The sequence below is a fragment of the Egretta garzetta genome, unplaced genomic scaffold, assembly GCF_000687185.1.
Source record: "Egretta garzetta isolate BGI_Z169 unplaced genomic scaffold, ASM68718v1 scaffold180, whole genome shotgun sequence".
Lineage (NCBI taxonomy): Eukaryota > Metazoa > Chordata > Aves > Pelecaniformes > Ardeidae > Egretta > Egretta garzetta.
This window is the reverse complement of record NW_009258299.1, coordinates 1,066,898-1,082,481: the sequence shown is the minus strand read 5'-3', so window position 1 is coordinate 1,082,481 and position 15,584 is coordinate 1,066,898. Positions and strand designations below refer to the sequence as shown.

The following is a 15,584-nucleotide window of genomic DNA, read 5'->3' as shown; positions in this document are numbered from 1 at the left end:
GTTTCTGAACCTCTTCCTTCCAAAGTGGAGATTGCAACTACTGCAATATTGGAAACTGTGTTAGTGTTGTGGAAAAAAAAAACCATTCTCCTTCCCAGGAGACTACTCCTGTTCAGTGGTTTCTATTATCCCTTTGAAGTGCTGTAGCTGGTTACTGTATTTCTTTCCAAGCCATATGCATTAGCTGGGAAAGTGTTCTTTTTCCCAACACAGTGATGACTTACCTCAAAAGAAAAATAGTAATTTGCCTTTAAAAGAAGTAGGCTTATAAAACTCTAGGTTTGGGAATAAGACTCTCTCTTCATTCACCATAGGAGTCAATGGCAGGATTAAATATCCTGCTACTGACTGTACCAGCGTATGTATACTTGTCTTCTGCCATTGAACTCTTATATCCCCTGTTTTACAAGTCCTACATAATTGTTCTAGGGCATGAAAAAACCACAGGCAGAGAATTTGGAGGAGAGTTTTTTTCAGAGTTATTGTATCACAGAGAAAGCAACAACAAAGCAAAGCAAATCTCTCCTTTTAACTCATGCTGATTTTCAGAACGGAAAAGGTTTTGCGAAGAACTCCCTGTGGATTTTCTTCATGGTTCGCTGTGGGTCCTGGTTCTATTTATACACAAGTTTTCTCCTTTCTTTCATATGTGCATTGTAGGTTTAATATTTTGTCCCAACTCGCTTTGGTCTTGCACTTTTGTCTTTTTTTTTTTTCATTGGAGATTATGTTTGGCTAGTGACGTTGCTGACTGCTGCCCATTCTGGAAAAGTATTCAGCTGGAAAAGTCTAATTCCCCAAGTGTTGATTGCCACCATGACGACAGCCAGGCCAATCAGATTTACACCCAGGCCGGCTTTCACCTACAAAAGTAAAATGCATCAGAGCGTGATCAATGACAACTAGATTGAAAACAGTTAACATGGAAAGAAGAAGGCACTAAGGGGTGTGTATGTATACTGACATATATAGTGGGATAAAGTATGTGTACTGATTTCTAAAGCCAAAAAAAGCACAGTGAGTGTTACATATCAGAGTGTACGTTGTAGGAGTATTTAGGAGTGATAGTCAGAGGTTGATGCAGCTCATGGGAAACCTGCTCAGTTTGTCACTTGAACTTCTCAATCAGGTAATCATAGTGGGGTGTTGTACCACACATAGCAGGCTGATAACTACATGACTAACCGTGGAGCTATGTGATAAATCTAATTTCTCATGTTCTCCTGTGCTTGTCTTAACAGGTCAATGCAAAGGATTGTGTACTCCTGTTCTTTGATACCTTTTTAGACCGTTACATTCATGTAAAAATAAAGATAAGAATTGTGTGTATCCTACAGCAGACGTGTAGATGCTTAACCTGACAGCTCAGTCACATTAACAGCAGTGCAGATCAATATGACTTTATATTAGCACCAATATCGTCATTATTATTGTTGGCTGCTGGATGTGATCGGGACAAGGTGTTGAGGTTGCATGAAGCATGGGAAGATGTACCCAATCTCAAGACTCACCATATCTTTGATCTGGCAGTGGCCATAACTGAAGACAATGGCATTTGGTGGATTACCCACTGGCAGCATCACCGCAAATGAGATACACATGGTGACAGGAATCAGGGTGTATAAAGGGTTGATTAGCAGGGTTTCTGACTGGAAGGAGAGAGAAGGAGAGAAATCTAATTTAACCAATAAAAGCCACTGCTCATAATTAGGCTGAAAGGACCTTCTCTGCTTCACATGAAGAAAACAAGATTCTGTGAATCTCACCTCCCATGTTTCTAAACCTAAGCATGGAATTCTTTTTTGTTTGTTTTTTAGAGTAGGATAGCGTTATAATTTGGAGCTGGTCATGCTCCAGGGATTTCTCTTGAGCCATTTCACACTGGGTGAGGGTGGAGATTGCTACTATTAGGCCGCCTTTGCTCTTTCCTCCCTCCTGTTCTCCATGTCATTCTGTGCTGTGTCTTATGGACCTTAACACTGACTGCCACTTCAGTCTTCATCCAAGAGAAGTCATGACAGGTTGGCATGAAGAACTTACTTTCCTCAGTTGCTAAAGATAATAAGACCATTATGTAAAGCCTCCTGAAGGGTGATTAAGAAAAGTAGATGTTCATGGTCCAAACTCGCATGGTGGGAAGGCAGTAATGATGGAATATTCTTTACAGTTGTCTATTGTTCTTCCACTGCAGCTTTGGTGGTAGTGAAATTTTGCATTTTCGTTTAGATTGCTACAGCCTAGTTTTATGGCAGAGAGCAAGGGAAGGATATTCACAAGGCTAACTTCATTTTGGAGAAAGAAGTGTCTCCAGGCTACTTTACAGTAAAAACAGAGAGACTGCCTTAAGATGGCAGTTCAGTCTACTAAAAGTAGATGACTGCTGTAAACTTGTCTTTAGGAGGGTCTCTTTCTGCGTTGGACAGAGGTAAATTTGGACTCATAAGCCATACAAACATAATTATTTATTTTCACCTGACCATATCGTCATATTACCTCAGAACTGTTCACATAAAGTACTTTGGGACAATCCCATAAAATTGTTATAAAAGAGAAACATGACCTGCTCACTTTACATAAAAGAAATAAGACAGTTTTCTGTAACCACTGTTCCAATATAGAATGAAATTTATATCTCTTTCCTCTGCCTTTGTCACCAGTCTCCTAATCTTTTTCTGTCCCTTACAAACTTCTCTGCTTTCCGTGTTGGATGGTAGTATGCTTACCAGATCACCCTCTCAAACACATTTAAATCTGATAAAAAATTCACTACTAGAGTCTTTTCTTACAAGTAGTGAGTGGGTGACTACTAATGAATGAATAACACATTTAAAATACCATTGATAAGAGTATCTCAAGCTTTATATGGACTTCACCTGATTTGTTGATTGCATTGTCACCTTTTCTTGTACTTAGACTATGCATCCCTCAGCACGGGATCTACATTTTCACTTTGTCTGAGAGGTACTGAATAAATTTCTTGGTGCTAAAATATGCTTTTGGCTGCCCAAGTTTATTATTTTTCCTAAGCCCAAGGCTGCAGAACAGTAGCTTGGGAACTGAGGCTGGGTTTCATGTCAACAGAGTGCCAATACCCTGACATCCTGAAACATTCCCACGAGCCTGTCAGGAAACATCAGACTAAAAATGTCGTTGTTTTTACTCACCATGCTGCATAGAATAGGCAGAAAGATGGTTATGGTTGCTGGATTACTAACAAACTCTGTAACCAGAGACACCAAAATGCAGGCTAGCAGAGTTACAGCCCAGTAGGGAAGGCTGCTCAGGGACAGCATTTGGCGTCCAATCCATGTAGAGAGGCCAGAGGTCTGCAGAAAGGACAGAAGTGCAAGAATTACTAAAATACTTGGTATGTTTTAAAAAACAACATTCTTCTCTTTTGGGCAATTTGCATCAGAGAATCCCACCAGCGAATAAACAAGTTTAGGTCAATGCTTTCTGCATTTCCCTTTGTTCAGTAAACTGGATTTCACTGCAGTGCCTAATAAATAATTGTCCATAGTAAGCAAGAGATAAATTGCACAGTTAATAACATTAAAAAGGCATCAAGGCTGATCTTCCTCTTTCTTCAGCACATGAAGTGGAGTATTGCAAATTGGTGATTAAAGATTGCACAGTCTGGGTAGAATTCATTTTGAGATTAAAATATACAACTTCGGTTGTCCACATGTAGGAATCTATAGGAGAGCTAGGTGTGTATTCATGGATTATACTGAATGTAGCTATAGTCAGTAGAGCCTAGAGTACGATTTGTCCAGTCAGCACTAGGAGCTTGACGCAGTTGCCTTTGTTGCACATTCAGTGCAGGAGCATCCAGTGACAGCTGAGATGTTCCCCCTGTCTGGCTAGCTGCTACCTAGGAAAGTATGAGGTCTCCCTCAGATCCTGTGTCATGTCTGCCATCTGAAATGGCAGATGTTTACACAATTGACTTGAGCCCTAGCCATCTTTTTGTCAGCTAGATCGCTGTCCATTGAGTGCAGGGTGTAGGTACAAAGTATCCACATTGTAAATCCAAACTGGGGAGCATACAAAGAGATAAAAGTCCAGGTTTATAATTTTTTTTTAGGAAGGAAGGAAGGTAAAAATCTAAATCAATACCTTGCATCCAGCTGCTAAGGCATAACCTCCTCCAACCAACACGACAATCTCCCAGGGCATGGTCTTCTGGAAGTCCTTCCAGGTAATGATGGGATCCACTGTGTTAATGTCTGTTGACTTTTCACCATCTCCTATATCAAAATAAAGCAAGTGTGTGACCAGTATTACATTGGCCTTTTTGCAAAGTTCTTCATATTTTTCACACTAGTAGGAATAATGTAATATCCATGGGAGTTATCTTGAGAACTGTCTGTGAGAGAGGTGAAGCAGCAGCGCGTAGCCTATTTTTCTGGTTAGCTTGACCTCAGCAAATGCAGCATATTAATTCCAAATATTCTGACTTCCCCTTGGCTGCTCTATTGATGTGAATAGCCATAGACCCCTGTGTTTAATTTTTGAGGGACTGTGTGCTCTGTTGTGTATAAGCGTGTGCAAATTATCTGTAGACTACAAAGATGGAGTAACAATGGGATTGTTTTCTCAAAGAAGGTAATTTTCTCTCTCCAGTAGGCCATGAAGCTTGATGAAGTGCATTTATGACCCTAGGTTTTATCTGAGTACGTTATTTTTTCACTTGCTTGAGTATTTTCTTGAAGTAGGAGTTAGAAAGTGTCATTTTTCCTAAATGCTGGATAATATATGTCAGTATAGAAAATAAACAGATCTCTATACGTTGGTAATCTCTACATAAGACTCAATGCAGGCAATTCTATTTTCATCCAGGACTGCTGAGAGCGTAGTACAGCAAACTGATCAATACCACTGAGTATTACCCAAACGTGAATGTGAAATAGCAATCATTATTATTATAAAGAAGACTGTGAGAGAAGGATTGTGCAAAATCAGAACTTTGTCTGACATTTACTGACCTCTTTTATGTTTATTTTATGACATCATCAATGATTTCTGCTGTATAAGTGATGACCAAATTATTTACTAGAGCTTATCTTCAGCTGATTTTGAAAATATCTGCATTATGGTTCTCTATATGGAACTCCATCTGAATCTTTCCTAAAACTCAGTCCTAAATTTTGATAACTCTGTTAACACAGAAGAGACGGTGGCCTCAGATACAAGATCTGTTTGTAATCTGCTGGAGGAGACAATATGAATTAAAGCAACAGAAAAAAAAGGGGGTGATGTAGGAAGGACTGGTATCAGAGGAGAAACTGAGATCTGACCTTCCGCAATGAAAATCTCTTCTGGGAACATTTTACAGAGAACAGAAAAATGCCTTTAAAGGCACTGGAAAATGTGCCAGATCTCTTTCTTGCTGCATCCTCCTCACCTTTTCCCTTTTTTCCAAAGCATGGCTTTTTTGCTGGAATCAGGAAAAGGAGAAAACCAAGAAATACAGAGACAGTGGCATCAGTCCGGTAACCTTTCCTAAGAAAGAAACAGAGGTGTTATCATAAAAACACACTAACAGAAACATTTCCAAACAAGGTACATGGCTCCAAGCAAATTGTTGCAGGTGAAGTTGTATTTCCACATCTAAAGCCTTACAGCCCAATAGAAAAAAAAATCTACATACCAAGCATACAAATTGGATTTTTTTCCCATTTATTAAACTGACTCCTGTAGCCAGCTTCAATCGCTGCTCAACATTTTTTAATGTTCCAGTGAAAAAAAGAACTTTTTACTGGTTTACAAATCTATTAACTTGGAGGTACAGCAAAATAGTGTGATAGAAGCATGAAACAGTAAACACGTTCTGGGGAAAAACCAAACTCAAGTGATCCTTTAGAAATGAACTGTAGATTGACTTTAAGTTAAATGTTTAAAACTCATTCTGAAAAATGATTTTGAGGAATATTCCAGAATACTCCAGAAATCCTCAGGAAATCCCAATATTAGAAATTGTTTTTCTGTCAGAATTAGGATGAAAAATTAAAATACTATTATGCAGTAGAAACATAAAGAAAACTTAAGTTCAAATCACTTATTCATTGATATGCATTGTGTGTCATAGTTTTAATATAATTTGTTTCAACATTATTTAAAATAAAAGCAAAATTATTTGCTTCTGTCACTATTCTGTGTAATATTTAATTGACATGGACATTTTCTTGATAAAATTTATCGTCAGAAAAATACACGTTCTGTCAAAAATCACTATTTCAAAATCACAACAAAAATTACTTTGAATTATAGTTGCAATCTATTCCAGTGACAGCTTCTTTATGAATGCACTAAAATGTTTTAACTTCAGAATCTGACCCTCCTATTTTTTTATATTTGAAATATGTTTATTTTACTTTCTCTGCTTAATTTACTCTGCTTACTGAAAAGGAATACAATTTGCCTCCATGTGAACAGATGTAGTTGAAAAAACAAAAATCCTAATTTTTGAATAAAGTGTTAATTTTTCACCACCTTGTTAAAGGTGGCTGATAATGTTTTAAGGCCAAAAATTACTGCAGAAGGTCAGAAGATGTAAGCCCATATTGCTTTGCAGTTGTTTAGCGAATTTCACTTACTTCTCAAAAAAAGAAGACCATCCTGGTACAAAGCCCGGCTCACGAGTAAACCAAAGTAAGGTCATCAGAATGAAGAAAAACCCAGTCACCATCTCAGGATAGCTAGAAAAAAATAACAAAAAACAAAAAACAAGCTAGGAATTAAATCCAAGGTTAGTCTGAAAACCCAAGAGCAAATTCCAGAAGTAAAAAAGCAGAAACTGGTTCCAAAGAAAGGATAACAAATATATGGAAAATAGAAAGGAAGATTAGTTTGAATTAAAGAATTCTACATTTGGCTCCCAGCCAAGAACCGTCTAAACCCAGTAAAAAAGAGGCTGAAAATATCCGTCTGTATTTGCAATTCAATCATTCATTGGCCAGGCCTGAAAGAAAATATTTATAAATGCTTGTTTTGTATTTGCATTATTACCCGATTAAATGTGTTACCAAGGTAAAGCTCATGTTACCATTCCACTTTAAACACTTTCTATTGCATCTTTAAAAAGTGTAGAAAGTGTAAGATAAAATTACAATGTAAATTAGCACAGCTCTTTTAAACATAGAGAATAAAGCTAAGGTGACTTGAAGATACTGAGTTTTACTTAGGGTAGATTTAAATTAAGTATGGTTTCATATTTAGGCACCGTCTGAACAGTCTAGATTCAGGGTTGATCCTATTCAGCAAGTTGACCTGTCAACATTTCAGTTGAACAACACAAAAATGTTTTGGGAAGCATGGGTTTTATGATCTATCATCCCTTTTGAAAAATTAAAATCTTGCAAAATAATCTTTTAAGAGACATTTCTTGCCACCATGAATAACGTTGATGGGCAACTGAGAGGGCTGGACATCTCATGGGGTGGGGGATATTGCTGCAAAGCCTTTGCTAACAGGGAACTTCTATCCACCAAAATAAGTATGTGTCTGAATTGGGAAGGGGGTCCTTTAATGATTTAGTTCAAAGGTAGCAACAAACCTTGACTCAGATGGCCTTTGGACCCTGGTATAAACTTGAATCTTTCCTTTTATTTCCTTTTTCTTTAGAAATAAATAAATGAGTAAATAAATGCATGCTTGTAACAAAACCTTTGATTTTAGTTCATTTTTGCATTCAGTTCTACTCCTATCCTGGAAAGGAGAAAGAGCTGATAGTTTAATCGGCATGAGCCAAAGGCACCATGGAAGGCAACATGAAAAGATGGTCCTGCCTAGAGAGGCAAATTCCTGAGGAAGGCAGGTCCATTTTACCTAACATTCCCCAGTTTCTTATATTCTTCTCTAATTCTTCTCTCTGACATTTCTTCCCGTTTGGTCTTCTTCTTCTTGCTCACAGAACAGGTCTCTTTAAAACTGAGGTAAATAGCAGAGTAAAATTAGACAAGGGCATCAAGTGAAAAAAAAAAGTCATAAAAAATAACAGCAATGAGGCAAAATGAAAATTTGAGTTTTCAGAGGCTGTTGGGAGGAGATGTGACTGGGGCAAGGCCTGATGGCAATGGGAGGGGAAATTATTGCATGTGATGTTTGTGTAGTCTAGTTTCCCGATCTTCTGAGAATCGATCCTAGACATAGTAGGAAGGTCCTCAGGGTGCTCAGGCTAATACAGCCATCCCGAGCTGTGGCTGGGCTCCCTTTGGGTAGGCTTCCTCAAACAGCTGCCAGTGGCCAGATTTTCTGGGGTCAGAAACCTCCAAAGGCTATGGCAGATTTCTATCACATGGGAAGACCATGACAGAGGCTAGCTAGCAACAGATTTTTTGATGGGGGAACTGTATGCTTTCCAATCAGGTCAAGGGCATCCAACGTATAAGGACCCAGTCTCACTCTTAAGCCCAGGTTTGACTTGGATATTCAGAATTCACCGTAAGTAAAGGGGAAAAGCTGTGCTGAGGATCACAATACCTTTAACAACCTGTCTGCTTCTAATAATATAAGCTGTTTCTAAACCAGGCAAAATCAGTGTAGCACCAAATTCTGCTGCCACAGAGGTCAAAGCAATCAGCCTGGTGAAAAATGCCTGTACTTCTGCTAGGAACATACAAGCACAAGCACATTTCATAGCTGAATATACTCGAACCTGCTATACATTTGCATGAAAGTTAGGTGAAGTCCTTAGTTTATTTGGATTGCCTTCATAATATAACAAAGCCTGGACATTCCTGATTGAAATTAAGGTACTTGCAAGCTCACTTTAATCTTTTTCTTTTCTTCTTTCCAGTAGCATTATTTTGCCGTGCTTTGAGCCACAGATCTCTGCTTTTCCACTCCAGCTGTACCCGCTCTCACACGGAGGTGTGTGAGGTGGGCTGAGAAATCTCTGCAGCTAAGCCAGTCTAAAATAGGCTGCAGCAGCAGGGACTTCAGTGACGGAAGGACCCTGAGAGCACAATGGTCTGCTCTATAGTTCCTGTTATTTTAATATCTCCATTGGTACCTTACTAAAGATCTGTGCCATAGCACTGGCGAAACCACGATCTATGATCTCCCTCCATGTATCTGGTTATGGCCAGGTTCTCAAAGGAATGTGCGTAGCTCAAGATGCAGGTAGGCCTTTCATTTCACTTGTAAATAGGCATCTATGTGACAGTTGGTTTTAGCACATTTAGCACTGCCCTGCACCTATAAATATTTACATTTTCTTGCAAAGCTTGCTGTTAGACTCCATTAAAATCCACCTGCAGTAATACAACTGCTGGAAGAGAAGAGCTATATGGTTTATAATGGCGAGATCTATAGTAACGATTCTACCCTTAGCTCTGCTTGGCGGGCAAAAATTGTTTGGTGGGTGTATTATACTTCCCCTTTGATGTAGCCTAGAGCCTAAAAAGCAAGTCTGACATGTTGTTTCAACCGGGCCAAGTAAGAACAGATTGATGACACTGGGCTTCCTAGGAAAATCACAGAATCACAGAATGAGCATGAACGTTACGGGAATTCAGTAAACATTTATGCACAGGCATGAGGCAGCTGTTTCAACACATTGTAAGAGTTTCCAGGCTTAGGAGGATGTGACGGCAGAGTATTATAGCCAAGCTCCTAACTTAATATGTTTTATTAAGAGATTAAGGAGGCTTGGAATCAACCAGTACTTCTCAAAAAGTCAATAATGATTCAGTCTCTAGTATTATTTAGAATATTAATCAGCATGAGGTCTTGGATGCAATGTGGAATTTCAGTTATATTTATTAAAAAAAAAGTAATTGAGGGTCATGTTAGGGCCTGTTTCCTTTCAAGATTAAAAAAAAATTATTTGACTTCTTTTAGCCTTTTAATTTGGAACTACAAGGCTCAGGAGACTGACTAAGAGAAGGACATGGAGCTGTTCACCTCTAATTTATCTCTTCAAATCTAGTTAAGGTCAGCAGCAAGCAGAAGTCATCATTTTTTCATCATTTTAGGTGAAATAAATTAGTGATGTCAGTTCAGCTTACTTTTAAGAATAAACTAAATCAAATTAAGGCCACTTTTAATTCTGAGTAAATGTGTCTGCACCACAATTTAATGCAGATTAACTAATCCACTCTAAATGCACACATTTAGTCAATTTTCATTAACTTTTCTAAGTGCCTTTGCAAAGAGAATACGTGGTACAAATGAACTAGGAGACTAAGCCTTGTTCTTATTTGGGAGCTAAGAGACTTACTGGTATCAAAAGGTATTCATCTCTTAGGCTGCGAGTCCTTTCCATTTTAAAGAGAAATATATATGGAGTCTGTTTACCTTTAATTTTAACTGGTGTGGCATTAATTTCGTTGAGCTGGGGACAGACCTGAAAAGTGACTTGTTCACTTGAAGTTGTTTTTCTATTCATCTTTCAAGCTGTCCTTTTCCAAAAGGACTTTTAACAAGATTTTTTGTCTACAGTGGGATCCTCATGGTCATGAGAGACAACAAAACAGTTGAATGCATCACAAGTATTTCCATCAGCAATACCTAGGCACTTCACTCTCAAGTAGCAATACTGTACACTGCTGTCTATGCAGCGTGGCTAAGCAACAAGATTTCTTCAGATAATTGTTCTGGCAAGAAGAAGGAGGTTGTGCCTTAGTTTTTGTCATTTGCTACTGGAAATGTCTTTATGAGACATGTTCTAGAGGAGCCAGACACCCTGCTTTCATAAACCATGCATCTTGAACAGTCTGCACTCACTTGCAACCCAAGAACAGCCAATGCATCCAGAACCAAGTCAGGACCAACATGATGAGGGAGATGGGGAAACTGAACAAAAACCAGGTTCCAAAATTGACCACTTCAGCATTTGGGTAGTGGCTGTAAAGGAAAAAAAGGATGCACAAGAAGTAAGAACAGTAAAAGGGCAGGCACCTCCAATTTGCATAGCTGCACACGCGTATATGTGATACATTTTTGTCATGGCATGATAGCAAAATTGCATCTGTATTTATTTGCAACAGCTGCATTACATGTGCGTAGTGAAACCAATTGCCAAAGAATGTCAACCATAGACCACAGATAAGCCATCTAGCACTTCAGACCTTTAAGACCACATGGTCTGAATTGTCTAGCCAGCTTCAAAACCCCTTAGAGTTACCAGGAGTGAAATTCTGGCACTACCTGTGGTTTTTGTTAAAGCTCTTCTTAGTGTCGGCAGACTTAAGAATGATTTCAACTATCATCTCTTTGTATGCCTTACTGTGGATCACACAGATGATTACTATAATCTGCTGTGCTCTGACAAAGATTTCTGATATGTGCATTTGATGGAACTGTCATAACAGGAGGGTCTTTGGAAATTCTATAAAATCCAAATCCTTGAGTTAAGGATGGCTTCCAAAATTAGTTTTCTTTGCTATGGCCATTTCAGAGAGAGAAATAAAGGATACCATGGCAGCAGCGGATGACCAGAATCAGGTTTGAGCTTGGACACATACCTGTGCATGAGAAGCACCACCAGTCTTCTGACAGAGGTAATATTCATGTCTTTGAGAGCCCTGGGCTGATCAGAGAGCTGCTTCTTATCTTCTCTGAAGGAAAGGTGTAAGACCACATTTCTAATTTTATTTATTTTAAATAAATGCCAGGATGTGGTGTGGCAGCTTGCATGGGAGAGTGCACAGGCAAGGTGCTTCTTCAAAGGAGGGGCATTCCACTGGCCAAGTGGGAGACCTGCAGTACACATAACCCAGCAGCCAGGCACTGTTCTGTGACCATCTGCACAGGTCAAGGGCACTGATCCTACCTGACCCTCAAGTCAGAATAGTGGGCACTTGTCGGAAAGCAAAGGCTGCAGTTGCATCTGGGGAGTCTGCACCATCTACCCCAGCAGTGGCTGATGCCTCATGCCTCCACCCAGACAGAGCTGCTGAAGGGAGAGGCTGCAGTGCAGACCCCAGGCTGCAGAAAGTGCCTAGACCTTTCTCATGGGGTAGGGACAGGAGGCAGACCTGCCTGAAAAGGGTGTCCCCAGGTGGAAGACCTCCTGCAGCAGGTGGCTGAGTTTATGGGTCAGGATTAAGGGGAGGACAGGGACAGGTGGCATTATAGTAGGGGTCTTCTACAGGCCACCCGACCAGGAAGACCGCACAGATGAGGCTTTCTATAGACAGATAGGAGTAGCCTCACATTCACAAGCCCTGGTCCTCATGGGGGGCTTCAACCACCCCAATATCTGTTAAAGGAACAACACAGCGGGGCATAAGCAATCTGTGAGGTTCCTGGAATGTGATGATGATAACTTCCTTTTCCAAGTGATAGAGGAGCCAATGAGGAAAGGTGCTATGCTGGATCTTGTTCTCACCAACAAGGAGGGGCTGATGGGAAACGTAAAGCTCAAGGGCAGCCTTGGCTGCAGTGACCATGAAATGGTGGAGTTCAAGATCCTTAGAGCACCAAGGAGGGGACACAGCAAGTTTCCTACCCTGAATTTCAGGAGAGCAGACTTTGGCCTCTTCAGGAATCTGCCTGGTAGAATACCATGGGATAAAGCCCTGGAGGGAAGAGGGGCCCAAGAAAGCTGGTTAATATTCAAGGATCACCCCTCCAAGCTCAGGAGAGATGCTGCCCAATGAAGAGGAAGTCAGGCAAAAAAACAAGAAGCCTGTACGGATGAACAAGATGTTCCTGGGCAAACTCAAACACAGAAAGGAAGCCTACAGAGGGTGGAAGCAAAGACAGGTAGCCTGGGAGGAATACAGAGAAATTGTCTGAGCAGCTAGAGATCAGGTTAGGAAAGTTAAAGCCCTGATAGAATTAAATCTGGACAGGGACATCAAAGGCAACAGGAAAAGCTTCTATAGGTACATCAGTGATAAAAGGAAGACTAGGGAAAACATGGGCCCTCTCTTGAAGGAAACAGGAGACCTGGTTACCTGGGACGTGGAGAAGGCTGAGATGCTCAATGACTTTTTTGCCTCAGTCTTCACTGGCAAGTGCTCAGGCCACACCACCCAAGTCTCAGAAGGCAAAGGCAGGGACCGGGAGAATGAAGAACCACCCACTGTGGGAGAAGATCAGGTTCGAGACCACCTAAAGAACCTGAAGTTGCGCAAGTCCATGGACCTAATGAGATACATCCATGGGTCCTGAGGGAAGTGGTGGATGAAGTTGCTAAGGCACTATCCATCATATTTGAGAAGTCATAGCAGTCTGGTGAAGTTCCTACTGACTGGAAAAGAGAAAACATAACCCCCATTTTTAAAAAGGAAAAAAAGGAAGACCCAGGGAACTATGGGCCAGTCAGTCTCACCTCTGTGCCCGGCAAGATCATGGAGCAGGTCCTCCTGAAAACTATGCTAAAGCACATGGAAAATAAGGAGGTGGTTGGTGACAGCCAACATGGCTTCACTAAGGGCAAATCGTGCCTGACAAATTTTGTGGCCTTCTGTGATGGAGTTACAATGTAGATGCATATGGGAAGTTCAAATGATATCATCTACCTGAACTTCTGAAAAGTACTGGACACTGTCCTGCACAACACTCTTGTTTGTAAATTGAAGAGACATGGATTTGGTGGATGGACCACTCAGTGGATAAGGAATTGGCTGGATGGTCACACTCAAAGCATTGTGGTCAATGGCTCAATGTCCAAGTGGAGACTGGTGATGAGTGGGGGTTGGTACTGGGACAGGCACTGTTTAATATCTTTGTTCCGGTCAGAGACAGTGGGATTGAGTGCACCCTCAGCAAGTTTGCTGATGACACCAAGCTGTGTGGTGCAGTCAACATGCTGGAGGGAAGGGCTACCATCCATAAGGACCTTGACAAGCTTGAGAGGTGGGCCCATGCAAACCTCGTGAAGTTCAACAAGGCCAAATGCAAGGTCCTGCACATGGGTCAAGGCAATCCCAAGCACAAATACAGGCTGTGTGGAGAACCAATTGAGAGTAGCCCTGCAGAGAAGGACTTGGGGGTGCTGGTTGATGAGAAGTTCAACATGACACAGCAGTATACACCTGCAGCCCAGAAAGCCAACTGTATCCTGGGCTGCATCAAAAGAAGATTGACCAGCAGGTCAATGGAGGTGATTCTGCCACTCTACTCTGCTCTTATGAGATCCCACCTGGAGTACCTCATTCAATTCTGGGGCCCCCGACATAAGAAGGATATGGACCTGTTGGAGCAAGTCCAGTGGAGGGCCCCAAAGATGATCAGAGGGCTGGAACACCTCTCCTATGAAGACAGGCTGAGGAAGTTGGGGTTCTTCAGCGTGGAGAAGAGAAGGCTGCAGGGAGACCTTACAGCAGCCTTCCAGTACCTGAAGGGGACCTACAGGAAAGCTGGAGAGAGACTTTTTACAAGGGCATGAAGTGATAGGACAAGGGGTAATGGCTTTAAACTGAAAGAGGGTGATTTAGATAAGAGATAAGGAAGAAATTCTTTGCTGTGAGGGTGGTGATGCACTGGAACAGGTTGCCCAGGGAGGTTGTGAATGCCCCATCCCTTAAAGAGTTCAAGGCCAGGTTGGATGAGGCTTTGAGCAACCAGGTCTAGTGGAAGGTGTCCCTGCCCATGGCAGGGGGGTTGCGACTAGATGATCTTTAAGGTCCCTTCCAACCCAAACTATTCTATGATTCTATTTTTGCACTATATGCTGAGCAACCCACATACCACTGGTGATGCCTTTAGGTTCACCATAAGAACTCACTTTCTAAGAACCCATAGAAGAACTTGAAGCTGATTTTATGACACTTCTTCTTCTGTGAGTATTTCTCTTTGTCTTCTTTGCTATATCTTCATGACTTCAGTGTTTGCTTTTCCAGGGTGCCTGCTGCCTTCATGATAATCAGTTTGTAAAACCAAAAGAAGTTGCTGAAGAAACTTAAATGTTACCACATGCTGAGGAATTTTTATTTTGCACGGAGGAAAGACTTGGATATGTGTTAACATAGGCTTTTCTGTTTGAACCATTAACAGTTAGTAATAACATCAGAGCAGGCAAGAAACAAAATTGCCTTCAGTGACACTGTCTTGCAAGGATTCCTTGAGGTATTAAATAACCCATGGGAAAAGCCACAGAGATGATAATGACACAGCCACTGTTCTCACACAACCACAATATCACTTACTTGTTGAAGTGCTCTAAGAATATGAGGCTAGTGGAGGTCCCTATGATGGTTGTCAGTCCTCCAATGGTTGCCGCATAGGAGATGCTCAGTGAGAGGCATTTGCAGACCATGTGGTCATGTCTGGTCTGATACTGGTACTTAGTGCTCAGGGCCAGTTCTGAGGGCTTAGGAGGCAGCACCAGTATCTGAGCCTGTGAGGGGATACATTCACCAAAGAAAGCAGTTGATCAGAACAGCAGTCCAACTTGCTCTAACGCCATAGTGATACAGGTCCCGGAAAAATAACAGCGTTAAGAGGGGGCCGTATTTTCTTCACAGGGATTAACTGGGATCAGAACTAGAAACCTGTTCAGGGGCCTGAAATTGCCTGTCCTGTGGCAGAAATGTAGGACAAACAGTAATCAGACTTCTGGCTGTGGTTTGGGCCAGCTCCAGTTCTGACTGGAATCTCAGCAGGATACCAAAAGCCTTTGTGGGCTG

At 41.1% G+C, this 15,584-nt stretch overlaps 1 protein-coding gene across 1 annotated transcript in view; it reads right to left on the bottom strand.

The window, feature by feature from the left end:
• Positions 1-684: 684 nt before the first annotated feature.
• SLC13A4 (solute carrier family 13 member 4) overlaps positions 685-15,584 on the bottom strand; it is a 29,069-nt gene continuing 14,169 nt past the window's right edge. Inside the window, exons 8-16 of the mRNA XM_035894040.1 lie at positions 15,105-15,295; positions 10,732-10,851; positions 7,831-7,932; positions 6,600-6,701; positions 5,397-5,505; positions 4,120-4,236; positions 3,165-3,326; positions 1,512-1,649; positions 685-863 (exon numbers count right to left, since the gene is read on the bottom strand). Of these exons, the coding sequence (XP_035749933.1) occupies positions 726-863; positions 1,512-1,649; positions 3,165-3,326; positions 4,120-4,236; positions 5,397-5,505; positions 6,600-6,701; positions 7,831-7,932; positions 10,732-10,851; positions 15,105-15,295 (1,179 nt within the window). The 3' untranslated portion in view covers positions 685-725. The remainder of the gene's footprint in view (positions 864-1,511; positions 1,650-3,164; positions 3,327-4,119; positions 4,237-5,396; positions 5,506-6,599; positions 6,702-7,830; positions 7,933-10,731; positions 10,852-15,104; positions 15,296-15,584) is intronic.